Source organism: Coffea eugenioides, chromosome 2 (assembly GCF_003713205.1).
Source record: "Coffea eugenioides isolate CCC68of chromosome 2, Ceug_1.0, whole genome shotgun sequence".
Lineage (NCBI taxonomy): Eukaryota > Viridiplantae > Streptophyta > Magnoliopsida > Gentianales > Rubiaceae > Coffea > Coffea eugenioides.
The window spans coordinates 19,075,343-19,102,252 of record NC_040036.1 but is presented as its reverse complement, the minus strand read 5'-3'; the positions used below and the strand labels follow the sequence as shown (position 1 = coordinate 19,102,252).

Here is a 26,910-nt window from a genome sequence, read left to right as displayed (position 1 = left end):
TAAAATATCAATACATTACCAAATTATTATTCATTGTAACTTCACAATTGAAATTCAAAAAAATAATTAAACAAAGGTTATTTGAATACAATCTAATATGATAAAACAAATATAACTAAAATAATCAACTTTTCACTTTTGATACAAATACAATCACTAAATTATTATTGTATTTTTTTTAGAAAAAAGTGTTATTGTATTAAGTGTAGTTAGGAATTTAACATAAATGTATTAATAAATTTAGTATAAATAATTAATAATTTTTATTAATAGACATGTATAATTAGTAGTATAATTGATAATATCAGTATATATATATAATTATGTACATATATATAAATATATATATATTTTTCAAACAGGTGGCGGGGCGGGGGTATAAAGAGAGGGAAAAAATTCCCCCCCAACCCCCGCCTCAATGACCCCCCGCGGGGATGCCCGCCCCCGTTGTCATTCCTAAGTAATGCCTAAGGTTCTTTTTTATTTTTTGTAAAAAAAAAAAAAGGGAAAGGTTCGACTACATCCTTCATGCTGATTGGAAAGAGTAATTACCAGTAGCTATTTGTGGGGAGACAAGTTAAATCCTTTTCTACTCCGACTTGTATATAATATAATTACAAAGGCCAATTTTAGAGTGAACTAATTAAACTCAACATCCCCCTTTGCCGCTTTATTTACGCTTATGTTTGAATTCTACAAATTTTATCTAAAATGATTCTCATCATTTCTCACAATACTACTATCTTTGCATTATTACTTTTTTTTGTTTGGATTATCTATACGCTGGTAGTACCCTTTGAATTTTTATATTGGAGAGAATTTGCAAGGACCTTTTTTTTAAAAAAAGAAAAGAAAAAAAAAAAAGAGCAATATTGCAAGGACTCTATAGCCTACGTAGAAAACTTGTATTACTTGTCTGTACACTGTAGAGTAAATTACATTCTAATGAAGTGACGCGTCCTTTTTATGACCAAATATCAAAATAGGATTAATTTCAATTTGCATCCTCAATTAATTCTATATTGTACTTGGCTCCCAAAACCTTAGACTTTTATTCTTTACTGCCTTCAACATTTTTTTTTAATTTTTGCAACCCACTACACTTATCTAAATTAGAGAAAAATTCATTAGGTAAATGATTGGCAACATGACTCGTTCAACCCATACCATTCTTTTGCCTTCATGTTTGGGAGTAAATGTGCTAATAAAGCCTTTTTTTTTAAAGCAAAAAAATACACTAGTAAAACCCTTTAAAAAAAATACCCTTTTCCAAATTATTTTTAATTCCAACAAAAGCTATTAGTACTCTATTTTTTGGATCCGAGGGAGAGGGAGAGGGAGATAGAGTTGGGTTTAATTTTACTAACTAAAGGGAAAAAAAGTGCTTTATTAGCTTTAGATGAATGGAACAAATGTACAATTAAGTACCTTTCGGTGATATAAAAAAACATGGTAGGGACAAAATCATAATAGGGGTCAGAAGGACTTTCTACTCATCTGACTAAAATCTGTTTCAATTTGTCAAAATTTAATTTATTGTAACAAATTGAAAATAAATTATAAATTAAAGATAATAAGTCGTATAATCGAAAATTTGTAACACAAAGTGCAACACTGAAAATAGTTGAGGAGTGAAAAGCACAATTAATATTAATATTATCACTTACCATAAAAAAAATACTATACAATGTCAAGGTCTGTTCGTGGCTTCGTGATGAATCATTCGTTCATGCTAATAAAACACGCACCTACCTTCGTCGAATAAATTGCTCTTGATGTCCATGATTGAAATCTAGCTCTGCTTATACAACTGGGCGGCCTTTCCTAATTTCTCTCCACCTGAATTCTCGGCCGTATGACTCTGCATCTCTTTCCGTCTCTCTATTCATGAAACTTCGTAAGAAACTCTACTTCTTGAAAGCTGAATCTCTTAATTTTGAAATATTTGCTGTTGTCTCTGAATTTTTAGCGTGAGGCCTGGAGAAGAAGGTACGAAGCAAGTTTGGTTGCAATTGTGTTGTTAGTCATTTCTGTTCTATATTGCTGTTTTCATCAGAACCAGAAGATTTAGCACGCCCGTTACTGTAAAATTTCAATCTTGAGTAGAATTCTAATCAGTTGTTGACGGGAGTCACGGGACAGACTTCGATAATTTTTTAGGAAGTTTTTTCTATTAAAGATGGTATTTTTAGATGGAGAAAGTGAAACAAAGATGAGGTCCAAAGAACAATATATTATTCTTAGTGCAGTGCTACCGCTGTTGAAACTCCTTTGTCTTACAATTTTTGGGTTAATTCTTGCCCATCCCAAAACACAATTTATTCCAAAGGCTACATTCAAACTTCTAAGTAAGCTTGTTTTTGCTTTGTTTTTGCCTTGTGCTATATTCATTCAGCTGGGAGAATCGATTACTGTCAAGAATTTCACGCTATGGTGGTTTATACCTGTAAATGTGCTTATTAGTACTGCCATTGGTTGTGTTTTGGGGTTCTTGGTGGCGATCATTTGCAGGCCGCCTCCGGAATTTTTTAGATTCACCGTAATTGTGACGGCATTTGGGAACACGGGCAATCTGCCACTTGCTATTGTTGGATCGGTATGCCATAGTTCCAGTAATCCGTTTGGTCAAGAATGCCAAAGGACAGGAGTGGCTTATGTATCTTTGGCCCAATGGGTGTCAGCGCTTCTTGTTTGTACCCTTGTTTACCACATGATGGAGCCCCCAGTGGATCATTATGAGGTTGTTGAGGTTGAGCAGGGCGAGATTCAGGAACACGTGTCTACCAATGATCTTAGCAGGCCGCTTCTTGTGGAAGCTGAGTGGCCTGGAATGGAAGAGAATGAAACCGAGCACTGCAAAACACCATTTATTGCAAGGGTTTTTACATGTGTTTCGAGCATTTCAGAAAGTAATCTTCCTAATCCTGATTCTCTGGAGGAGGGAGAACCCAGGAGTCCAGAATCTATTAGATGTTTGGCAGAGCCAAGGATGGTTAGGAGAATAAGAATTGTTGCTGAACAAACTCCTGTGCGCCAAATTCTTCAGCCACCGATGATTGCTACAATCTTGGCTTTTATTATTGGAATGGTTCCACCCATAAAATCTGTTGTTTATGGTGATGATGCCCCACTTAATTTTGTTACAGATAGTTTAGAAATGGTGGCTGCACCACTGGTGCCCGCAGTGATCTTGGGTATTGGAGCTATGCTTGCAGAGGGTACAGATAACAATGAATCTAGGCTTGGGATTCGAACAACTGTTGGCATCATTGTTGCAAGACTATTAGTACTTCCGTTGATTGGGATTGGGGTAGTTTATCTGGCTGGTAAAGCGAACTTTGTTATCCATGGGGATCAAATGTACATATTTGTGCTTCTATTGCAGTACACAACACCAAGTGCCATCTTATTTGGAGCAGTTGCTAGCTTGAGGGGATATGCTGTTAGTGAAGCTTCGGCAGTACTCTTCTGGCAACACATTTTTGCTCTGTTTTCAATTTCGTTATACATCATATTGTACTTCAAACTATTACTTTATAATGTTGAAGTATAATATGAACCTTTCTGCTTTATGCATCTTCAAACTATTACTTTATAATGTTGAAGTATAATATGAACCTTTCTGCTTTATGCATTGTGAGCCCTTGCGCAAAGCAGCTTTGAATATTTGATATGTTGTTGTGGCTGAATTTGTTGCAAACTGTTGTGGTTCTTGTATTGATTACTCATTTAAAAAGCTTCATATGGAGGAGCTCAAAGAAATGTTTTACTATGGAACCAATTAGTGAAAACATGTGTCTGACCATTTGCTTTCCGTGTTCTCTCCTCATTCATGCCACTTTTCAATCTAATGCTCTCTCCCTATTGTCTGAAACTTAATCTGTTCGATATTTGAATTTACCATCAAAATGGTCTTATTGATGAATGCATTTTACACTTTTGCACTAGTTGCGAATAACCTAATGATTGCGGGTATGAACTTTGGCCCTTGGGTTTGACATCAGAAAGTAACTGAGAGAAGCAGTTTGTAGAGACCTATGCTTGCCGAAGTGGTGAACCTTCTCCTTAGGAAGTATTCTCTAGTAGGTGGTGAAACTTTCCTAAACCCCCTTGAAATTTAATCTGTCTTGGGATTAGAATTAGTTAACAGAGGATAAGAACACCAGTTAAGTTGGTTGTCCTGTTTCTGAAGCCGAGGGGGGATCGAAGAAAACGTTGTGACTTCTAGGCCTCTGCATTGTTTCTCACTTATAGACCAAAAGAAGACTGGCTATACAATTTATCACTCTTTGAATGATAGGGGATGGACATATAATTCTGCACCACAATCTTGCAAGCTAGCATCTAGGTAGGTAGTGAAGTTTGTTTTAGATTGGAAGAAAAGCACTCATCTAATCTGCTACACTGATTTCGTGTGAATGTGAGTGCTGCTGTGCATCTCCGCTCTTCTGGGTGCAAGGGAGGGAGAAGCTTGTTACCCTGTTGTTCAAGTGCAACCTCCAGCCTTAATACTTGCTACTGTGCAGCATAGCATTGATGCTGGCAAGGCTGATTTGGGCTGATTGCCTACATTCTTGTGCACATTTTATTCTGTCTTGGATTCGATCGTAAACCACAAGTTTTGATGAAATGGCCAGAGGATCATTTATCTTATATCATGGCTTTGAAAAATACACACACTTATTTTTCACTCATTGTCATCGTTTTTTGGGGGGGGGTGACTTCAAACTCATAATTGTTCCACTACACAGTTATCGCTACAACGTTGTTGTTTATGATAGTTCTCATTCATGATGTTTGTTGGCCAAACTTTTATTTATTTATTTATTTTTTCCTGGAGGACAACTTAGATAGTAGGCCAGATAACGTACGTTAGTCATTTTGTCTAGAGAGAAAGAAGACAAGACCTCATAATGATGTCAAAAAAAAAAAATCACAAAATCTATTTTCTTCTAAGCCAATTCTGATATGAGAAAAATAAAAAGATTTCATTCACTTGTCAAACCGGCAAAAGTCGGCGGCCCAAACCACAGCCTGTCTAGTTATGGTCTAATAATATCCTCGGATCGAACCTCGGATTTTTTTTTTCCCTAATTTCTTCCCGCACTTCACGCACAGTCATGGTGTTCATCAAAACGCCCGATAACCAAACCCTAACCATCAATCTCAACCCCTGCGCCACCACCCTCAAAACCCTAACCAGTGAAATCCAACGCCAGCTCCACCTTCCAGTGCCCCTCCAACGCCTCTACCTCTCCCCTCGCCTTATTTCAAGACCCCAAGACGACGGCGTTCTACTCTCTCTCCTCGGCGTTTCTCCCTTTTCAACACTCACCTTACACGTCCCTCTACTCGGCGGCGTGCAACCCCCCGCGGTGCCGAAGAACCGTCTTGACTTCCTGAACACGAAACCCCCTACTAATTATGTTGCCGGGCTGGGCCGTGGTGCCACGGGCTTCACCACCCGTTCTGATATCGGCCCGGCCCGTGCTGCCCCTGATTTACCCGATCGCTCCATTGGTGCCGGCTCTGGTGGAGCTGCTGGAGTCGGCCGGGGGCGAGGGAAAGGCGGGCCCGGCGAGGAAGAGGAGGAAGAGGAGAATGAAGAGAAGGGGTACGATGAGAATCAGAAGTTTGATGAGTTCGAAGGAAACGACGTTGGGCTGTTTGCTTCGGCTGAATATGACGACGAGGATAAGGAGGCCGATGCTATATGGGAGGCGATTGATAAGAGGATGGACTCGAGGAGGAAGGATAGGAGGGAAGCTAGGTTAAAGGAAGAAATCGAGAAATATCGAGCGTCGAACCCCAAGATTACTGAGCAATTTGCAGGGTTGAAGAGGAAACTGCATACGCTGTCAGCTGAAGAATGGGACAGCATACCGGAAATTGGGGATTATTCATTGAGAAATAAGAGGAAGAAGTTCGAGAGTTTCGTCCCGGTTCCGGATACCCTTTTGGAAAAGGCGAGGCAGGAGCAAGAGCACGTGACGGCGTTGGATCCCCGGACTCGGGCAGCTGGTGGGACAGAGACTCCATGGGGTCAGACCCCTGTTACGGATTTGACTGCCGTTGGTGAAGGGAGAGGTACTGTGTTGTCTCTCAAGTTAGATAGGCTTTCAGATTCTGTTACTGGGCAAACTGTTGTTGATCCAAAGGGTTATTTGACTGATTTGAAAAGTTTGAAGATTAATAGTGATGCTGATATAGCTGATATTAAGAAGGCTAGGCTGTTGCTGAGTTCTGTGATACATTCTAACCCTAAGCATCCGCCCGGTTGGATTGCTGCCGCGAGGTTGGAGGAGGTGGCTGGAAAGCTACAGGTTGCCAGGCAGCTTATTAAGAAGGGCTGCGAGGAGTGTCCCAAGAGTGAAGATATTTGGGTGGAGGCCTGTAGGTTGTCTAATCCGGAAGACGCGAAGGCAGTGATAGCAAGAGGAGTTAAGGCCAATCCAAATTCTGTTAAGTTGTGGTTGGAGGCTGCAAGGTTGGAGCATGATAATGTAAATAAGAGTAGGGTTTTAAGAAAGGGTCTTGAACATATTCCAGATTCTGTTAGGCTCTGGAAGGCAGTTGTGGAGCTTGCTAATGAAGAGGATGCGAGGCTTTTACTCCAGCGGGCTGTGGAGTGTTGCCCATTGCATGTGGAGTTGTGGCTTGCTCTTGCTAGGCTGGAAACTTATGACAACGCAAAGAAGGTACTTAATAAGGCCAGAGAGAAGCTTTCTAAAGAACCTGCTATATGGATTACTGCAGCCAAGTTGGAGGAAGCCAATGGTAATACTTCTATGGTTGGAAAGATCATAGAAAGGGGTATCAGGGCTTTACAGAGAGAAGGCTTGGAGATTGACAGAGAACTTTGGATGAAAGAGGCCGAGGCCGCTGAACGGGCTAATTCTGTTGTGACATGCCAAGCTATTATCCGTCATACCATCGGGATTGGGGTGGAGGAAGAAGATAGAAAGAGGACCTGGGTTGCTGATGCTGAAGAGTGCAAGAAGAGAGGTTCCATTGAAACAGCGAGGGCAATTTATGCTCATGCCCTCACTGTGTTTCTGACTAAGAAGAGTATATGGCTGAAAGCAGCACAGCTTGAAAAGAGCCACGGAACCAGGGAATCTCTTGATGCACTGTTGCGTAAGGCAGTCCAATATATACCACACGCTGAAGTTCTCTGGTTAATGGGGGCCAAGGAAAAGTGGCTTGCTGGTGATGTACCTGCAGCCCGTGCCATTCTTCAGGAAGCTTATGCTGCAATTCCTAATTCTGAGGAGATATGGCTCGCTGCTTTCAAACTTGAGTTTGAGAATCACGAGCCTGAGAGAGCACGGATGCTTCTAGCCAAAGCAAGAGAAAGGGGTGGCACAGAAAGAGTTTGGATGAAATCTGCAATCGTTGAGAGAGAGTTAGGGAACACAGAGGAGGAGAGGCGGCTGCTTGATGAAGGGCTCAAGAGCTTCCCTTCATTTTTCAAACTCTGGTTAATGCTAGGCCAGCTGGAGGAACGACTGGGTAATTTGGAGCAAGCAAAGGAAACGTACGAGTCAGGTCTTAAGCACTGTCCAAATTGTATTCCCCTCTGGCTCTCACTTGCTAATCTAGAGGAAAAGGTGAATGGTCTCAGTAAAGCTCGAGCTGTTTTAACAATGGCCAGGAAGAAGAATCCTCAGAATCCTGAACTGTGGCTTGCTGCAGTTCGGGCTGAAGCCCGGCATGGCAACAAGAAGGAAGCTGAAATATTGATGTCCAAGGCATTGCAAGAATGCCCCAATAGCGGCATTCTGTGGGCTGCAAACATTGAGATGGCTCCTCGGCCCCAAAAGAAGTCTAGGAGTTCCGATGCTTATAAAAAGTGTGAGCAGAATCCTCATGTCCTCGCTGCTGTGGCAAAGTTATTTTGGCATGAAAGGAAGGTTGACAAGGCTAGGAGTTATCTAAACAGGGCAGTTACTCTTGCTCCTGATATTGGTGACTTTTGGGCATTATACTACAAATTTGAACTTCAGCACGGGAATGAAGAGACTCAGAAAGATGTTATTAAGAGGTGTGTGGCCGCGGAACCAAAGCATGGCGAGAAATGGCAGGCCATATCAAAGGCAGTAGAAAATTCTCACCAGCCAACGGAAGCTATTTTAAAGAAGGTGGTTGTTTCATTGGGAAAGGAAGAAAACTCAGCTGAGAATAGCAAAGATTGAGGGGTGTTACATTGCTGATTTTTAGATGTTGTACTGCAAATTTGAACTTGAGCACGGTGAAGAGACTCAAAAGTAATAATGTTATAAGAGGGGACGTGTGTTGCAGCAGAACTAGAGCATGCTGAGAAATATGGCAAGCATATCAAAGCAATAGAATATTCTTATTACTTGGCAATAATAGCATGGCTTTGGCTATTCTAGAGACCGGTCGCGATCTTAATCATGTCTTTAAATTTGTGTAGTAGACTGTTTGGCCTAGATGAGATTTAATCTTGGGTGGGGAGGAGTTTCGACGGCGTTTTTTTGACGAATGATGATGGTCTTCATTGCATTTTTTTTCTTTTTTTTGGTAGGATGATTCATGTGGGCCACTCGCTGCGTGTGTTTTGTTGATTAATAATGCATATTTAAAGGTTGCGTTTTGTGCGTGCGCGATTGGTTGAACCTGCAATGCATAGTCCAATTTGTGTCTACTCTACATCCATTGCGTTTAATGGCCGGCCCAATCGTTTGAGCTTCTTCAAATTATGATATTTATTTCCTTCAAATTATTGGGTAAATATTGCACTTTCATTCTGTAAGTGGTCAAAAAATGGTAATGTATTGATTAAAATGCGAAATGTATCTCCTTTGTTCGTATCAGGTATTAATCGCTAAAAAATAAATAGTCATAAATTGCGGTCTCTGCCATTTACACTTAAACAGTAACGTCATAAAAATTACATCCTCTTGATTAGTTTGCTGGCCCGGTGTTGCCCCTTACAGTAAACTTTTCGTAATGGATGGTTCGATTTCACGCCATCATCATAATGCATTGGATAGATCGACGTGGTATCATTTGAATTCACTTACAGTCTACGTTCAGCTATGTCCTACCCAATGTGCACGAGTCAGAAGACGTAAATGCCTGGCATACTTATCTTTCCTAGAAAATTATCTCCCAATAATAGTTTCATAATATTTCAATTCAAAACAATACTAATGTAGATTAACCTTTCTACACTGATAGTACTGTGTTTGTTATCTCTGTATATAAGATTTAATCTACTAATATATGTACTTATATATATATATACTTAATATTATTTAATGTTGAAATGCTAGTTGTACTTTGTTTTCTATTTATATATACTTAATAATATACAAATTAAAATGCTATATACTTATTAATATACTTAACAATATATATAGTTTAGGGTCAATATAATTTGGATATGATACATACAAATTAAATAGATATATAGTTTTGGGTCAATATAATTAATCTACTAGTAGTACTTTGTTTTCTATTTAGTGATTTCATAATTTAAGATTCATGAATAGTACTATTCCTGATTTTTTAAATTCATGACCAATAAATATTATTTTCTATATAATTTGTCCTTTTAGTTAGGATTACTAGGTAAAATATTCTTATAAAATTTTTTACTTTTAGTAGGTTTGGTATTCTTTCCTCTTCATTTACCTTCACATTAATAGATTTCAAATCATATTTCTATGCCACTTAATCAATAACTCCCAAAATAGTTTACCATCAAGAAAGCCTCAAGGCTCCACTTGGGGCGGGTGCGTAGATACAAAAAAAAAAAATTTCTATGTCATCTCTTACTTTTTAAATTCAAAAGATATAAAATAATATATAACAATTAAAAAAAATTAAAATTCAAAAAAAAATGAATGAAGAGTTAGAAGCAATTTGATTTAACCATCCTATATACATATAGATTGTTGCTCCATTAGGCCTCGACTCAACTCACACAGACACACTTTACCACTGCCTGCAAAACCCACGAGAGAACCATCCATCGGAGAATCCGGGGAAATTGATCGAAGAGGGATCGTGGGAATCATCATGGGCTCTTTTGTAGTTAGAACTGCTCCTTTCTTGTAATCTAGCTAGCTCTTAGGCCTTTCCAACTTTCCAGCAAAATTCATGAAGTGCGCCGCCCATCAAAAGTGTACATATACCGATTGATTGTAGTATTCACTGTTTAGTGCCATGTATATGAAGGTAGGAGCCTGAAATATGAAAGTAATTTGGGAGTCTCCTAATGGAGTACAGCCTCAACCCACATCATCACCATAAAACTCCTCGTTATTGTCAGCAACTTTCTTAATTTGTTCTCTCACTTTTGTTCCTCATCTTTTTGCTTCTTCCAAATAATATACCGAATATTCAATAAGAAAGCAAGAGTAAAACACACAATGTCCATACTATAAAGCAAGGAATGACTAATTTGAAGAGGAAGACCTTTCTTCTTTCGCAGAAATGCCAAACCATTCCCCTAAGCTTTCTCCCATCCCTTAATCCTACGGTTTATTCCTGTCTTGTCCGGTTTGCTCTGTTCTATAATGATGCATTTTTTCTTGCGTTTATATCATATTTGGTTATGGAACCTCATTAGTTCAATTTGGGTTTCATCATTAATGTTTTCTTTGTTGCAAAGAGCCCTCTTTTGGCTGTTGTCATGAGCATATTTGAAGTTGGGAGTATATTGCCTGAGCTCATTTAGCTTTTCTCCCATCTGGGTTTATCATTTCTCATTTAGCATTTGCTGTTTTTCTTTCTTTCTATTGCTGTTTGCGACATGGGTTCTGTTCTGTTTCCTTTTTCCTAGTCTCTCTCTTAGTTTTCATGGTGTAGCTTTGAACTTTTTAGTTTGGTGGACCACATTGATTTAATGCAGCTCATGGTATTTCCATTTGAATGCATAATGCCCATACTTCCGTCTTCCAAAAAGCATGACGCTCTACGTTTGTTATTATTATTTTTTTTTGGGCTCCTTGGTTTTAGTCATTTAATTACTCTGGTTTTTCATTCATTTCTTTATGCAGCATTGATTCCTTGAGCTGATTTTACAGAACTTTACTTGAGAAGGTGTTCTTGCGAGGAGGGCTTCCCTAATAGTGTATGCTTTTTTTCATCCAGAAGTTTCTAAAATTTTTCACAGAAATTGGTCGTATGGTATAAAGGATGGGGGACCATTTTGTGTTGCTAGTAGATCGGTTGCTAACTGAATCCACTCTTGAAGCTGCTATCCAGACTAATAACCGGTTGCAGCATCTGTCATCCGTTGCTAATGAAGATAATGTTGCTAAATTTTCTCCCCTTAGGATGGATACTGACGTAGGTACGTCATTACCAAAGAAATTGGTGGAATGCAGGATTTGCCATGATGAAGATGAAGAGTCATGCATGGAGGTCCCTTGTTCATGCTCTGGCAGCTTGAAGGTCAGTTAGTACAATCTTTTCAGAAGTTTGAGAGAGGTGCATGAAATTTCCGTAGCATTTTGACACTGTCTCACTCTTGAAGGGTTGGATCTAATAATGTAGTTAATAGATTCACTGTAAGAAACACGTCTAATTTTTGGTTGGAGGTGGTGGATATTTGGGATTCAGTTTTGAGTATTTAAGCTTATAGATGTGTAATAAATAATTTGATTTATATGGCGTTTGGTAGTAGTTATAACCTGCTATTCTCATACTTATTATGAGCATGAGGATGGCAATGTGGCAATGCACATATTGGATTTTCTGGCCACATTGCTCGACTGTTTATTGGCCAAAAATATCTCTGGTTCTTAGTCAAATTCTTGGGACCAGAAATATCTGCATCTTCTCCAATGTGAAGCAAGCTTGCTTCTCCAGGCACCATGGTAATTTTACAATTGCCCAAGTTTAAAAAACTTAAGACTTTCAGCAAGTTCTTGGACAAATTCATAGTGCCTGTGGCCTATAAACACATTGCTGAAGCATACAAATTCTTCGTCTCCCTTTCTTGTCTTGTAGGTCCATGTCAATTAATATCCAACAGTCCTTTTTTTCTCCTATATCTATTGACATTTTGTTATACATATATATTTGCAGTACGCTCACCGCAGATGTGTACAAAAGTGGTGCAATGAGAAGGGGGATACCATCTGTGAGATTTGCAGGAAGGTACTGATGTTCTTAGTTGCCTTTATTTGTTTGTCAGTAATCTACTTATCCTGTAAGCCAAAAAAAAAAAAAAAAAGAGAAAGAAAGAGGCTTTTATTAGCTATTAAAACTCAAGAGGATTTGAATTTAGCTTTATTTTCTTTAAATGCGAGATTGCAGAGTTTCAAGCCTGGTTACACAGCACCATCTCCATTGACTCATTATGCTGGAATTGCGAGGAACTTCAGGTATCTCTTCTCGTTCTTGGAAGTAGATAGAACTCAAGTTTGGTTTTGTACTTCTACAATAATGAATAGCTAGGTTTTGTCCCCTGTATGTAACTGATAAATAAAGGAATTATCCCAAAAGTGGCTGGGAGATTTCCAGGAGGGGCCTCCCTAATACTGAATTTATAGCAATGGTTTCCGCAGATGGCAGTTTCCTTGATCCTGACTTTGATGAACATCCATCACCCAGTACAAGAAGTTTGATGTGCTGCCGCATAGTTGCCATAATTGTAAGCTCTCTCTCTCTCTCTCTCTTTCTCTCTCTCTAGTTTATTTTTTTCTTTACACGGCAAAGGCATGCTAGCTTTTCTTAGTGGTCAAATTTTATTGTAGATGATGCACCCTTTGTATACTTGGGGAAGGCACAAAGAATGGGTCTTTGATAAAGTTTTGAAGTTCAAAAGCATCAGTCCTTACTCGGGATGGTACTGGGCTGTAGTAGAAGTGTCTGCCACGTTGGCCCTTGCAAGTTGCAAAAGGCTAGATCAGTCTTAAACTTTATGTAGTTTGTTATTCCAACTTTAGCCAGTATTGCATGGAAGATCGATTCATTGCTATGACTCGTAGACAGCATTGATGCAATTTCGGTGTAATATAACAAGGATGAACTTCCTCTAGAAATTTTTGTGCCTCATAATAGATTTTCATCAAGCCAATTGAAATTCCCATGAATTTCAGCACTTTTGACCAAATTTATGGATTCTTTGTTATCTGATGCATATATCCATCTCTTGTTCACTTGGTGCAATAAGAAAAGTGTGAAGTTTGAAGTTGCGCAGTTGAGCTTGCAAATCATTCATTGAATGTTATGCTATTAAACCTCAAACTCTCAATCTTTCATTGAATGTTATGCTATTAACCTCAAACTCTCACCGAGGTGCATCTAAAGTTGTTTTTGACCTGGTACTGTTTTTCTTGATGATGTGCAGTTTATAGTCCTCCTGGTGCTACGGCATACATTACCCATCATTATTGGTGGTGCTGGGGAGTATTCACTGACACTGTTCATGGTGAGTTGTGTCATGTGTGGCACTTTTTTTTCTTTGAGAAAAACTAAAAGAATCAAACTCTTTTTAGCAGAATGATGCTTGGAGATTGTGTACTTGTTTTTTCAGTTAGTAATCTTGAGAACTATTGGGATTCTGTTGCCGATATATGTAATGGTGAAAGCATTTACTGCTGTCCAGCGTTGTCGACACCAACAGGTAGGTAAAGAGTTGGGACTTCCTCAGTTTTTCTTCAGTTGAATAAGCTCAATGGTCTTTTGTTCCTGCAGTTTTCTGTTTCTCCCTTCCAGTTGCTATGGAACTATGATAGCAATACCACCTTCGATGTACTGCATATATAGTAGGCATTCCTGCCTCCCTTAAAAGTTTATATTGTGTTGGAGTTGAAGACACTAACATCCATATTTCTGAAAATAGTATGTTCTGAAACATAAAGCATGTGTTATGTTTTGAAGTTGATGACCCAAATGACCTAAATAAATGACCCATTAAACTTTAGTTCCATCTTATGCTCTCAAGTGACGGAGGCATCATGTAAAAGTCCGGTTCATTGCCAGCATTGCTAATTTGGTGTTTATTGGCTTTCTATTCCGTTGCTAGGCTTCTCGAAACTCCCCCCTTCCCACATCAAATGAGGAAAATGGATTACCAATACACCAGCCACCCCGGCATCTCACTCACATGTGGTAAATGCGGCTATTGATAATTGGAGGGCATTACCTCTTAGCAACAGTTGGACGGCACCAAACATTGAAAGAAAGTCTTTCCTGTTAGAGGTGCTATGTCCGTCCTGTGATCTAGCAATTTGTTGGCATTGACATGGTTTTATGGAAAGCCAGTCTTGTTACTGGCTTAATGCACATTCCCTCCTCTTGTAAGGCGCTAGGACTGAACATTGAAGATTGCGAGGCATAAGCTCAGAATGTAGCTCAAATTGTACATATTGTAGCACCAGCTCGAGTCTGATTCAGATATTCCACCTTTCAAATTCTCTCTGGAAACGCTTCAAAACATTCTCGTGTCTAACAACAATATAGCAATGCAAATGCGATGCTCCACCATTTTCATATTGAAGTTTGAGGGATCCAAATTGACTGTAATGATCAGTTATTCAGTAGCTGGAAAAGGCGGAGAGGAAAGCGACCATTTTGCCACGATATATAACCATGGAAAAGTCCGGTTTCAATTTACTTAAACTGCAGCCTTTAGTCTGCCCCCTCGCCACCCCCAAGGGGTTGTTATGCACTTCAGGCGCATTTAGTTTCGTGGAATGCATTTGCTTACTATTTCAATTGGCAGTGAAAAATAATGCAGCATATCAATGGTTTCGCCAAGCGACTGGAATATACCCAAATTCAACTCCAAAGTATAAAATACAAACGCCAACTAATTGAAGCATCAAGATCAACATGTCCAGAAACTTCCATTCAGTACAAATTCTTATTGGAAGGAGTAGACCAGTTCATTCTAGCTTGCCACATCGCACATGATGTACAAAATACCAAGTGCCGGTGAAAAGCTGCATGTTCACGCGTAATTTCAACCTGATTACACACCACATATACAGCCAAACCCTCCCCAAAATTTATGAAGTGTCCATAGCGTTACCCGTGCCATGACATTCGGATTACCGACGAACCTAAATTAGCCTATAGGATAAAAATTGTAGGCAAAGCAATAAAGCAAATTTCCCGATTACATAAATAGCTAGTGATACAAAAAAGAGATTTTGGCAGCTGGCAGATAATAAACCAGTTTTAATATCTGAGACATCGTTCAGATGACAAGATCTCAGAAGTAGCAGGACATACGGCAAATAACAACCAGCAAGAAACAAGACTCTAAGCTTATTCCACAAAAGCAGCAGGTAAAGTACCCATACGCTAGACCTACAAGCAACACTTGCTAGGAGGACACAGTAATAAAACACCACCATCACACTGCAAGTACCATTGCAAGTGCCAATAAGCAACGCGCTAAAGGTATCACCAAGTGTCAATAACATCATTCTTCTTCACTTTCGGACTCAGCACTCTGGAGCCAATCAATAAAAGGTCTGGAATTCTTCCAAATCGCTGAATCTTTGTTTCTCCCAGCCCGACCTTCCTGGAACCACTGCACTATATACTCTTCCTCCAACACATCAGCATCATATAATGCCTTCAAGACCAGAGCCACCTCCTTTACTGCAGCAGAGTTTGACTTCATGCAAAATTGCTCTAATGCACGAAGCAGCAGCAACTGTGAGGACTCATCCTGGGCAACAGCTGCAGCAAAATAGCTTTTCTTTTTGACAACCTCCTTTGCAAAACCTTTTTCAACACCATCAAGAAGCGCCTCACAGAGAGCCGTCATCACTTCCTGAGCTGAACCAGAAAGCAATGATAAGGAGGGGTGGAGTTGGTTTGCTGCAACTCCCTTCTTTAGAAGGGCTTTCACCTCCTGAACAAGTCTTTCATGGATATTATTTCCATTCTCAGTAGTTGCAAGTTCCTCAGACAGTGGCGAAGTACTTTTAGGACTCCCACGTGCTTTATCAGAAGCTTTGGGCTTCTTCTCTTTTTCATCGGTGGACAGCATAACCATATCAGCAGTTACAGTATTCAGTTGTTCCTGAATGCGCTGGCGAGCTGCTTCTAGTGACGTGTCTGTTTGCCACTGGACATCATCATCATCCTCCTCCTCATCCTTCTCAACAGTGCGGCCTCTGGGTGGTGAACCATGGTCCTCGTCAGAACCACCTGCTTTCTTTTTGGAAGAACTGGTTTTCACTGGTCCATCCTTAGAAGCAGTCTTCTTCTTCACGTCTTTCTTCAGCTTTTTCAGTTCCTCATCAGCTGCCTCACCTTCCTTCAACCGCTCCTTCTCAGCCCTCCGAAGTGCCTTCTTGTCCTTGGATCCCTTTTTTGTCTCAGGTGGATTCTTCAGAATAAAGGTAGTAAGCTTGTCCCTCATGTCCACATCTGAGACAAATCCACAAGCAGCGCATTTAAGTTGGATCATCTGAGTTTTGGTGATTATAATCTCAGTTTCAGGATTCCCACATCCATAGCATTGAACATATTTCTTAATGAAAATTTCAAGAAGGCCAGCTAGTTTGGCAGTATCATGAGCTCCATTGACATGTGAAGTTCCATTTTTCTCATCAAACTTGGACTGAGCTCCAAGCTCTGTACCGAAATATTTCGTTGTGTAGGAAGCTGGCCTGGCCAAAGCTTTGGCAATCTCAACCATGTTAACAATATTAGTCTTGATGCCATTCCCACGGCCCTCTATCTTTGTGATCATTTTGGGCATCTTATACCGGTAGAAGGCATCGTCACTGTTGCTGGCACCAATATTCTGCAAGGCCATTTTTCTTCAGATCAAGATAATGAAATTTGACCTTGTTATCACAGGAAGGAGCTACAGGATTTCAAAATGTATGCGTCTTCCAAGGATTTTTCAACACACCAAGATTGATCCTCTAGAACAAGGGAACCTTGCGCTCTGCTGCAATCATACAACTCAGTGTGAAATGACCAGAGATGCATGCAGTCAACCCTTTCAAGAAAATCTCTACTCTTTTTCCTTGACGTAGGACAATACTCGCCAAGCAACCCAATTGATCCCAGATAGTAAACGGCTTCTTCGGACATAAAAGAAATTTTACTTTGACAAACCTCAAACTTGGATATCAGCAGTGCGTAGATGGAACTATAAGCTTCATGAACAAACAAGTATAATGTTAGTTACATCAGAAAATCTGTATAATGGGCAACAATGCAAAATAAGGAGACACACACAAAACTAATAACAATGTATCTATGAACATTCAAAACGCTTCAAATAAAATCAGATGCATTCTATATTATTTAGCAATGGCAAGATAAATTAGAACATATATTCTCTACCGCCCTCCAAAATGTGAACAATGACCTAAGAGAAATAAAAAAAAAGGAGCATCCTGAGCAATTCCTTATGGAAACAATAAAGAAATTTCAAGTTGATGATAAAAAAGCAGAAGACAAATATAAAAAAGGTGCAACGAACAAGAAGAAAAGCAAACAGCGTACACAAAACAAATGCCCACGAAAGCTTAGCAAAAGAAAAAAAAAGCGAGACATTAATTACAAAAAAAAATCTCAAACTCTAAAGATTTATTTCTTAATCTTCCCATGTTTAGTAAAGTAAACATGTCCTGCCTGCAATGGAGATCAGAAACAACGCCGTGCCATGGAGGCTTGAATACCATTCACAGTCAAAAGCGATTGAATTGTTAATTTTTTTAAATTAACGCCACCGGCAAACCATCCTCATCAATTACTAAGACCCTAAAATACTAATGAAGCTAAGAAAACCCCGAAAATTCGATCACCAAGCTCTTGTTAGATCCACGACTATTTAATCAACAAAAGATCACCAAAAACAATTATATTAAACATGGATCCACGAAAAGAGCTACGGAAACGCATCGGTTCACAAAAAATAAGTTCCTAGTTTCCTAAATCGATCAATAAAGCTGAGATCCAGATATTCAAAAGAACTTAAATAAAAAATCATTCATACCCAAACAAAATTTTAATATATACGATCGACAGCTGTAGCGGAGGGGCGAGGGCTTACCGATTCGTAGAAAATCCCTTGCTTCCCGAAGCGGTTTCGAGAAATGGAAGGTTGCAGAGAAATTAGCAGGTTTGGGCAGAGATAAAACGAGAATCGGATAATTTAGGTTGAGAAAAGGAGAGCTAGGGTTTTATATATATAGCGGCGAGAGAGAGGCTGAGGATCGAAGAGGAATAGGCAAAAGCAGATATGTGGCGGCCAAGATACGGGAGGGTTGCTTCTATTTCTAGGGTTGGAATAATTATTCTCGCTGAATTGCACACTCCTCCCCTGATATTTTGTCTAAATTATTCTCGAACTCCCTCGGTTTGCAAAAATCACATAGATCGCCTTTGGCCTAACAAAATTTTGTAATATTAATAAACCAAATTACTCTCACAAAAGAAAGGTCAAAAAATTTGTATCATAATACTTGATGTCGAATGAGGTCAAAAATTTTGTATCATAGTTAAATCATCCTTCAATCAAAATTATTCATATAATACGATATAATACAATATAAATTTTTTATGTAATTAAGTGAGATAAAATTATGATTGAACAACATAAATATCTAATTATAAAACATGTTCATGATTTAATAAAATTTATCAAAAAACTGGCTATTCAAACAAACTTTTTTTTTTTGTGAAAGCACAAAATTCACAAGAAAAAACAAAAATTAATTGCAGGATTATAATAATTGTAGTGAGTTCTTTTTTTTTTATCACCTCATTTTTCTTTTTCCCTCTCTCAAGATCAAAATCCCTCTTAGCCAATTAAATTTTTCCAAAGTGCCATACTAGTAGCTTATACAAAACAAAGAGAAGGCAAATGTAAATAGTAAATAGTTATACATTTTTGTTGCTCTTTGTTTGTTGGCTAATGATTGGAAATAAGAGTATTATTCGTGTTCCCATTTTTATTAATGACACTCTCATTATCATTTTAATTATATAACATTTATTTATTAAATTATATTATAAAACAAAAAATAAAAATCCAAATAACAAAAAATACGTATGCATGCAACATTTGTCCAATTCCTGCATTACGAGAAGCTTCCGAGTCTCAAATCTCAATCCTAAAGTCTCCAACATTTGTTTTGTTTGCCGCATTAATCAAAGTTCCCTTTCTTTAGTTTTTGTTTTTGATAATATCAAAGTTCGCTTATTTTGCTGGACGTCCATTAAGTTGTGGACGCAAATGATGCCGCGTGGGGCTTTCATCTTCGGAAACTGCGAAACACTAAAAGCAACCTGGGCTTCAGTATTACCTCCTTTATGGTACAACTCTTTATTTGGGCCTCTCTGGTGACGGGTGTTTTCTTTTTGGGACACTTTCAAGCTGAGGGATGGTTTTTTTTTTCACTCAACTGGGCTGACTAATTTTTTTTTTTGGTCAAAATTTTAAGAGGGTTGCCAAATTTTGTTAACGCCTTGATTCATGAACTCATGGCCCAATTATGAAAGCCTTAATCAAACCGTCTTTGAGGTAAAAAAAATTTTTTAATTATTTTTGGGGCAACAAGTGAAACGGACAAGAAAATGAAGTTCCTGTCATAAGGTGTTATGACCTTTTTACGCTGAAAAGGAGAGAAAAAAAAGAGGTAAAGGTGTAAGGTTTTATATGTAAAATTAATATAATTTGACCCTTTTTTTGGTAGAAAAATGCATAGGCATTAAAATATGCCCAGAGTTTTGGCATGTTCGAGGGCAAGAAGCCAGGAACAGAACCAATTCCAAAGACAAAAAAAAAATCCTTATTTTTTCTTATGTTTACTTAAGGTTCTGGGGAAGCGTCGAGTTAATGATAAGATATGATAAATTGTAAATAAAAGATCATGAATTTAAAATCTTTCATTTATTAAAAAAAAAAAAAGGTTCTGTAAGTAGAAAAAAGAAAACATGTTCCTATTTTAGTCTATTTCTTAACCAGAAAAAGGTGCTCTTGAGTATGTCTGTCCTTAAAAAGCTTTCGAATGATACTATGGTAGCCAACTCATCAAGGCCTGAACAGTCCAAAGCTCCTCCGCGGGAAAAAGTTAGAATAAAACTCAGAGAGAACGGGTACAAAGGACCAAATCAAAGTATGGAAGAGTACTGCAATTGGAGGTTCATGAGCTGTTAATCCTCTTTTTAAAAAAAAAAAAAAAAAGAAAAAGAAAAAGAAAAAGGTTCATGAAACATGGGATCATGAGCGAGGAAGGTGGGAGGAAGCAGCGCTACTCAATCAACCTGGTATTAAATTATTAGACCACTCTGGTATATATAATTTCAAAGACGAGAGAAACAAAAGCAATTTCGACCGGAGGAGGACAAGTGTAACTATATATGTTGACGGATCATTATGTATAATAGATGAGATGGTTTTAATAAAAACGCTTTCTGTCAAGTTCTGAAACCTAATACAGCGGAACAACGTCTGATGACTATTGGTTCGTGACAAGATTGACTGAATCAGCAGCTACTACCTTACTAGCTACAATGTGACGCCTTAACAACCTCGGTCAGAATGCATATAAAATTGTAATCTTAGGTCCAAAAACATATAATATGGCATTCGTTTTTGGCTTATCAAGAAGGCCTTGGGATTGAAGTAGGAAAAATTGATCAATAATATATTCATTTCAAATTGCTCGTCTTCTTGAATATTTTTTGAACCAAACATTTTGTCCAATTGATTTTTGAATCAATAATATGTTTTTAGAAACGGCAGGAGAAACAAGAAAATTTTCAAACAGCACAATAGCAAAACCAAAACAATTAAGTCAAATTATCTTGAGAATTTTGAATTTAGGAGGAAGGGTTTAACACTTTTCTTGGCCACATAATAAACAAATAAGTAGTGGGATTAGTCAGGCCGGAGTGGGATTAGTCGGGGGGATGGGGCCTCTTTTCTCAGGCCGGAGTGGGATTAGTCGAACCCCATAAGAATTGATCCGAACATCTACTCCGTTTAAAAAAAAAAAAAGAAGTAGTGTAGTAGTTCTCCCGCTGAGTACAAATAAGAAGCCTCCAAACAGCAAAAGTTCATCAGGCATAAGATTATCACGTTTCAAATTTCTTAAAGCCGCCGCTGCCAAGAGAATTGTTGCTTATTATAATCTCCTATGAAACTGTCCTATTACCAGCCATGCTCGAGTCTTGACCAGAAACACGTACGCGTCTTCATTGTCATTGTTCAGACGGATACGACCAACACGAACTACTACTATTCTTTTTTTCTTTTTTTTTTTCCCATCAATTGTATATATAAATATTACATACAGATAAATAAGCACATATGAAATAGAGCATTCCTACCGATTACAGGACCGGACATAACGCAAATATTGTTCTATACATTATCGTCCAATACACTGATCGAGCAAGAAATTCTAGTAGCCCATCCTTGGTAAGCAAGAAAATAATCATAGTCAGAAGTCAGAACCAAGTATGGCTGCTTCTTCAAGAATTACCACTAATTTTGCAACAATGGGGCAACCTGATCAGAGGCGCAGGAGTACTCTTCATCACTGCCTTCAAGTAAGAGCCCAGCAAGGATTTGGAGATGAAGGTGACTAAATTAAATGAGCATTAAATCCACTTTCTGACTATCACATTAAGTAGCTCTCTTTTTCCTTTTCTTAAAAGATTTATGATCAACCAAACTGATCGAGCATTTCTGCTTTGTTCAATCTGGGCAGGAAGGTCAAAAAAACACATTGATGATGCAAATCTGCGACTTCTGAGGGATAGAATGGAAGTGGTTAGGATAAAGGAGAGTCTGGAGAGGTGTTTTGATGTGGGTGATGACCATGGTTCGAAGACTCGGCCGAGACCGAGACGACTCGGCCGAGTCGTCACCGTCTCGGCCTAGTCCGAGACGAGACCGCGACGAATCGAGACCGAGATACTCATCTCGCCGAGAAATCGGCCGAGACGTCACCGCGACGGATTGACTCGGCCGAGTCACACCGAGTTACTCCGAGTTATCCCGAGTCAAGACGAGAAATCGGCCGAGTTACACCGCGACGGATTGATTCGGGCATTGCTTTGGCTATTTTTTATTATTTTTGTTTAGCATACTTTTTTTATATTATTAACAATTTTTAGAATATTAAATTCTTTAAAATTTGCGTCTCACCGAGACCGTGACCGATATGCCGAGACCGATGTGGAACGTTCCAAGCCGCGACCGCGACCGCGACCGCGACTTTGAACCATGGACTGATGACACTGATCATTATCAGCATGCTGGTTGGAATGGTGGCTACGCACCAGCACTTGCCGACCGCTATAAACATCGAAATAAAATGAAGCAATCTGATGATGTTCTTGAGCTTTTAGTCATTGTTTGCCGCACATTTGGGATCACTGTTCTCAGCGGTACTCTTTGCCTGTGTCTTGTGTCCATTTTAGTTCACTTAAACCACTAATGTTTTTAACAATTCTAATGCGAATGCAGACAGGATGTGCATTTACAGATTGATGTATATTCATCCTTTTTAGAATGAAATGTGGTTTGTGCTTATATGAATGATACATGCATCTCGATTTTCCACAGACTTTAGTCGAATTCGGACCAACCTATTTAATTCGAATGAAACGAACGAGAAGAAAGCGTTGTTCGTAATTTTGCTCTCTATGAGGATATGAATTGTCGATTTTAAATTCTATATGGAGCTTGAATGTACTTTTGCTAACATACATGGCTTGCATTATACCAACAGTAAATTGAATGTTAGCTAACTGAACTTGATGAAGTTATAGCATATGTTTCAAAGCCTTAATCAGATTATAGTTGTAGACTAGAAAACAAAGCATCTGTCAAAACTTAGACCGGACAGGACAATGTTAATCGAACAAGGGCAGCTGGGACGCGGTTTAATCCAAAGTTTTCATCGTCTTAGTTAATTGCCTCTCTTCATTCTCTCTCTCTCTCTCTATTTATTTTTTCTTTTTTAAAGTGCCTTGATCTATTCTTTAAACCAATTTGCTGAGTAAACAACATTTTGCGACGTTTCTAAGCGCGAGTCCACTACTAGTCTGTATTGCAATTTGAATTGCTGGTTTTGTTTTTTCACTAGAAGGCGGGTATACTATAAAGTCGCTTCTGGAACTTGGTGCAATTACTTTATTTCAGGCAGCAATTGCTAGTCGGCATTGTTTGGCTGCTGATGATCAAGGCTGATCAATTTCCGTTCAATGTGATGATGGATGGATAAACACCATGTCCTGAATCAAAAATTAAAGAAAAACACAGATTTGTAGTACTACTACCAGAAGTTTTCTTTCCGTCAGATTTCCACCAGTATGGAACAGGTATGAGAAAAACACAGAATTACGAAGACCATGCATCCATGCATTTCTCCATGTGGCCAAATTGTAAAATTACGAAGACCTTCTAAACTTTGCAATTCTTTATTTCCTGCGACATTCACAAACCCTTCAGAAGTCAAATCTGGCTTATCGAGTTTAACGCTTGGTAGCATTGGTTGCTTATGATTACTGCCAGCAATAGATTCACACGTCTTACCACCAAAAAAAAAAAAGGGATTCACATGAAGTTTCGTAATTTACGCTAATGAACTCTAAGCGCTGGCCAACTAAGCATAAAAAGAATAAGCGCAATTAATACAGGTTGAATATCACCTTGGTTTGCCCTTACAGGATCTAATACAGGGAGTCCTCTCTCTCCCTTGAGTCCCTTACAGGATCTAATGCAGTACCTCTACCTCCATGCATCAATTATAAATTATCACGTAGACGTTGAGCCGGCACCAAGGGAAATTTTTTACTCCCCGCTTGTATCAAGTTTGACCTAAAAGTTAACCTGTGGGAAGACGGTGATTATTTTGCCTTTTGGACCCAATTTGTCCTGAAGTATGTGAGCTTGTCGAAAACTTCTGGTCAAGTTCGGTTCATGAACTCGTGTATTCAATCCTTCAGATATTTTTAATCTGTCAGAATTAGATTTCAACCAAATGGATCACACCCGTTAAGTTGCTGGTTTTTTCTTAATATTAATGGTTAGTGATTAAAAAAAAAAAAAAAAAAAAAAAGAGACCCACTCAGTGCATTCCAAAATTCATTAATAATATGTAGCTAATAATGGTCCATTGATTACGTGCTTGGTAACCTGAATCTTGATCAAGTAATTGGTATTAAATACATTTTAAAAGAATATACTATCCCAGCAGGCGAAAAGGACGTAGTAACACAAACAGCATACAACTCAACGGCTTCATTTTTCACCCAAAGAAGCGCTATTTACAGCCTGTGGACTGCTCTTTCAACAATTCGCAAAATCTCCTTTAGCCAGGAAAAGCAAAAGCTAACTACGTATACAGCTAAGCTCGACTTAATTACTAATTAGATTGATTCTTGATTATGCTTATATTCCTACGCAACCATGATTCGCATCATTTGCTGACTAGTTGATGATAAAGGTCAACTGCATACCCCTTTAGAGAACTAAGGAGACATATCTGTTTCCAAAGCTATTGCATGGCTTTAATTTCCTCTCCAGCTATTTTAGCTCTAAAGCTGCCATACCGGAAAAGCAGGCCTCGTCCATCTCTGCTGGTGAGATCCCACAGACATGAAGATGAAGGTAATAAATTTAGAGTATCATTTTCCTGAACTGATTTTTGGTTGCAGGAGTACCTGCAAATGCTTGTCATTTTTCCCATCATACATTTGTATATGATCTTCTGATTGAAAGGGAATTAGTCAAGAAAGTGCTGCAGTAAATTTTTTTTGTTTGCTTAATATCTTATCAGCAGGGAGATCAAGCCATGGTATGGTGGATGCAAATCTGTGGATTCTGATGAACAGGATTGCAGAGGTTAAGATGAAGGAGAGACTGGAAAGATGTTATCAGACTGACAAGTTTGGATGGAATTATGCGCAAGTAGTACCATGCAACAAGTCCAAAAGACCACCAGAGCCTTTCCAGTATATTGAGCTTGCAAGCACCGTTGGCGGCACGTTTGGTCTCACAATCCTCAGTGGAACTCTTGGTCTTTGTCTTGCTTCCATTTTAGTTCATCTGAATCAATTGTGATTTATGAACCCTTGACTGGCACATCCTCGGAGAAGAAGATTACAGTTGAATTTGTTTATTCATTCATTCCTTTATTTATTGTTGGTCTACTGAATTCTCCATGATGCGTTGTTGTGAGGTTCCTGAGGCACCGTGACTTAGTTCTTGAATCTGTAGATTCTTTACTTTCAATTATTGGTCAAGTGATATTAAGGATCCGAAAGAATCCCAGTCCTAGTAGCAAGGATAAGGTGTACTGGCCAGCCAGCGCTCCGATGAAGTTTACGGTTCAATCAGCCATGTCAGAACTCAGGACAGCTGGAAGCACAGTTCCTTGTTTTAAGCTGGCGCGGGGGTGAGGGTGCTGTGCCGAGACATTCCTTTATTGTTTGGATATTGTGTAAAAGGAAATTGCCTGCCTAAGGACAGATTAAAAGCTTGGAGAGTGCAGTTAGAATAGAGTCTGATAAGTGTGCTTTATGTAATGGTGCTGATGAATCCATGGCACATGTTTTCTTTGATTGTCCAATATCTAGCATGGTTTGGCAGAAGATGCAGTTGTTATGTTCAATTGTTAATGGCAGGTTGTCTTGGGATGCAGATTTGCTGTGGTGTATCAGTTATGGAGGACTAGAAATCAGGTCATTTTCCATCAGCAGCAGCATGTCTCTGCTGTTCTTGATTCTGTTAGACATGTTGCTACGGGGCAGGGGAAGCTCCTTTGACCAAGAACAGCTCCCTCGGCTTACCTCATGCGTGTTCATCCTTCCTTGCGCAGGAGTCATGCTATTCTCTGTATCGTTCCAATTTCATCTGATGTCCCTGAAGGGACCACGCGTGTTCTGTTCTACCCATGACTGAGCGTTGTTTACTGAAATGGTGGTAGGATTGATGAATTCGTGTGTGTACGTTTCTACGCTTAATTTGACGAATGAGATAGTATGGCGTAACAGGACTAGACCATCCGGACGAATGAGATATGACGTAACTGGATTAGTCAACGAATCACAGCATTCAATCTCTCTTACACAAAGTGAATCTACCGTCCTTTATGACATTACATCAGATGGAGGTCATAGAGGAAATGCCAAAAATTTCACCCATTGTCGAAAACCGGACGGTTCGACCGTGAACCATCATAGTCCAAATCTATTCATATCTTGGGTTGAGTGGGGTTAAAAACCAATAAGAACCTTTTGAACCGTGCGAATCGTGTGAATCGGATTGAACCGTTGAATTGGCAGTTTTTTTGTTTTTGTCTATTAAATTGAAATATATATATATATATATAAAAGAATAGATTTTTCTTAACCCTAAAAACTAATTATTAAATATCGCATCCACTCACTTTCTTTTCATTTTTTTCCTTTTATGAAGTTTGCATCTCTGTTTTCTATTTTCCTGACTTCTTCCAAATTTCAAACTTTTTTGTTTTGAGTTGTAATATATAAATTCCAAAAACGTGAATTAAAAATTTAAACTCACAATTTCTAATTTCCATGGACATGAATTTTGTATAATTTTAAAATATTGTGGCATTTTTGGGTTGGATTTAAAATTATTTTTTGGTAAATACAATTGAGATTAAAATAAAATTTATTTATTACAACGTATAATTTAAAATTTTTACTTGTGAAAATTCAAATTTTTTGAAAATATTAAACTTTTCATCATATAAAGTCTTAAATTAATCTATTGCATGTCTTATTTTGTACATATATATATTTCTATAAATTATTTTTTAAAAAATTCATTGAACTATAATTGAACCAATCCGATCGATTGAATTTCGATCTGAACACCTCACCAGTTCAATTAACGATTCGAGTTTCAAAACATTGATTTCACCTTAAGGACACATTGATAATGGAGGTCATATAGATCAAAAC

The 26,910-nt window shown here is 38.5% G+C and overlaps 4 protein-coding genes and 1 non-coding gene across 9 annotated transcripts; 3 read left to right on the top strand and 2 right to left on the bottom strand.

The window, feature by feature from the left end:
- The first annotated feature begins 1,741 nt into the window (after window positions 1–1,741).
- On the top strand, window positions 1,742–3,814 carry LOC113761103 (protein PIN-LIKES 2-like). The gene has a single exon (XM_027303940.1). It carries the CDS (start codon window positions 2,180–2,182, stop codon window positions 3,551–3,553), a length of 1,374 nt encoding a protein of 457 aa, XP_027159741.1. The 5' UTR covers window positions 1,742–2,179; the 3' UTR covers window positions 3,554–3,814.
- A 1,199-nt stretch (window positions 3,815–5,013) lies between these two features.
- Window positions 5,014–8,617, top strand: LOC113761102 (protein STABILIZED1). The gene has a single exon (XM_027303939.1). It carries the CDS (start codon window positions 5,121–5,123, stop codon window positions 8,193–8,195), a length of 3,075 nt encoding a protein of 1,024 aa, XP_027159740.1. The 5' UTR covers window positions 5,014–5,120; the 3' UTR covers window positions 8,196–8,617.
- Window positions 8,618–9,964: 1,347 nt separating this feature from the next.
- On the top strand, window positions 9,965–14,448 carry LOC113761104 (E3 ubiquitin-protein ligase MARCH2). Of its 5 annotated transcripts, none has more exons than XM_027303943.1 (8): window positions 9,965–10,206; window positions 11,031–11,427; window positions 12,064–12,135; window positions 12,295–12,362; window positions 12,469–12,631; window positions 13,331–13,411; window positions 13,517–13,606; window positions 14,009–14,448. In XM_027303943.1, the coding sequence occupies exons 2-8, from the start codon at window positions 11,170–11,172 to the stop codon at window positions 14,096–14,098; spliced, it is 822 nt and encodes a 273-aa protein (XP_027159744.1). In that variant the 5' UTR covers window positions 9,965–10,206; window positions 11,031–11,169; the 3' UTR covers window positions 14,099–14,448. The 5 variants fall into 5 exon arrangements, with proteins under 5 accessions (XP_027159744.1, XP_027159745.1, XP_027159747.1 ...); XM_027303944.1 differs by lacking the exon at window positions 9,965–10,206 and adding an exon at window positions 10,225–10,888; XM_027303946.1 differs by lacking the exon at window positions 9,965–10,206 and having other exon boundaries at window positions 10,225–11,104; window positions 11,310–11,427.
- Window positions 14,449–15,078: 630 nt separating this feature from the next.
- On the bottom strand, window positions 15,079–18,213 carry LOC113761690 (eukaryotic translation initiation factor 5-like). The gene is made up of 2 exons (XM_027304785.1): window positions 18,014–18,213; window positions 15,079–17,111 (listed from the first exon to the last, which is right to left on the bottom strand). The coding sequence occupies exon 2, from the start codon at window positions 16,760–16,762 to the stop codon at window positions 15,413–15,415; it is 1,350 nt and encodes a 449-aa protein (XP_027160586.1). The 5' UTR covers window positions 16,763–17,111; window positions 18,014–18,213; the 3' UTR covers window positions 15,079–15,412.
- A 7,535-nt stretch (window positions 18,214–25,748) lies between these two features.
- LOC113764302 lies at window positions 25,749–25,853 on the bottom strand. Its single transcript, XR_003467577.1, has one exon. It is a non-coding gene; the product is annotated as a U6 spliceosomal RNA (small nuclear RNA).
- Window positions 25,854–26,910: the final 1,057 nt, after the last annotated feature.

What these genes read in the sequence shown, in the direction of transcription:
- LOC113761690 (XM_027304785.1), bottom strand. Translation starts at nt 16,762, where the DNA reads ATGGCCTTGCAGAATATTGGTGCCAGCAACAGTGACGATGCCTTCTAC.
- LOC113761102 (XM_027303939.1), top strand. Translation starts at nt 5,121, where the DNA reads ATGGTGTTCATCAAAACGCCCGATAACCAAACCCTAACCATCAATCTC.
- LOC113761103 (XM_027303940.1), top strand. Translation starts at nt 2,180, where the DNA reads ATGGTATTTTTAGATGGAGAAAGTGAAACAAAGATGAGGTCCAAAGAA.
- LOC113761104 (XM_027303943.1), top strand. Translation starts at nt 11,170, where the DNA reads ATGGGGGACCATTTTGTGTTGCTAGTAGATCGGTTGCTAACTGAATCC. An exon ending in GCCGCATAGTTGCCATAATT is followed by an intron (nt 12,632 to 13,330) that starts GTAAGCTCTCTC and finishes GATGATGTGCAG; the next exon opens with TTTATAGTCCTCCTGGTGCT. An exon ending in AGCGTTGTCGACACCAACAG is followed by an intron (nt 13,607 to 14,008) that starts GTAGGTAAAGAG and finishes TTCCGTTGCTAG; the next exon opens with GCTTCTCGAAACTCCCCCCT.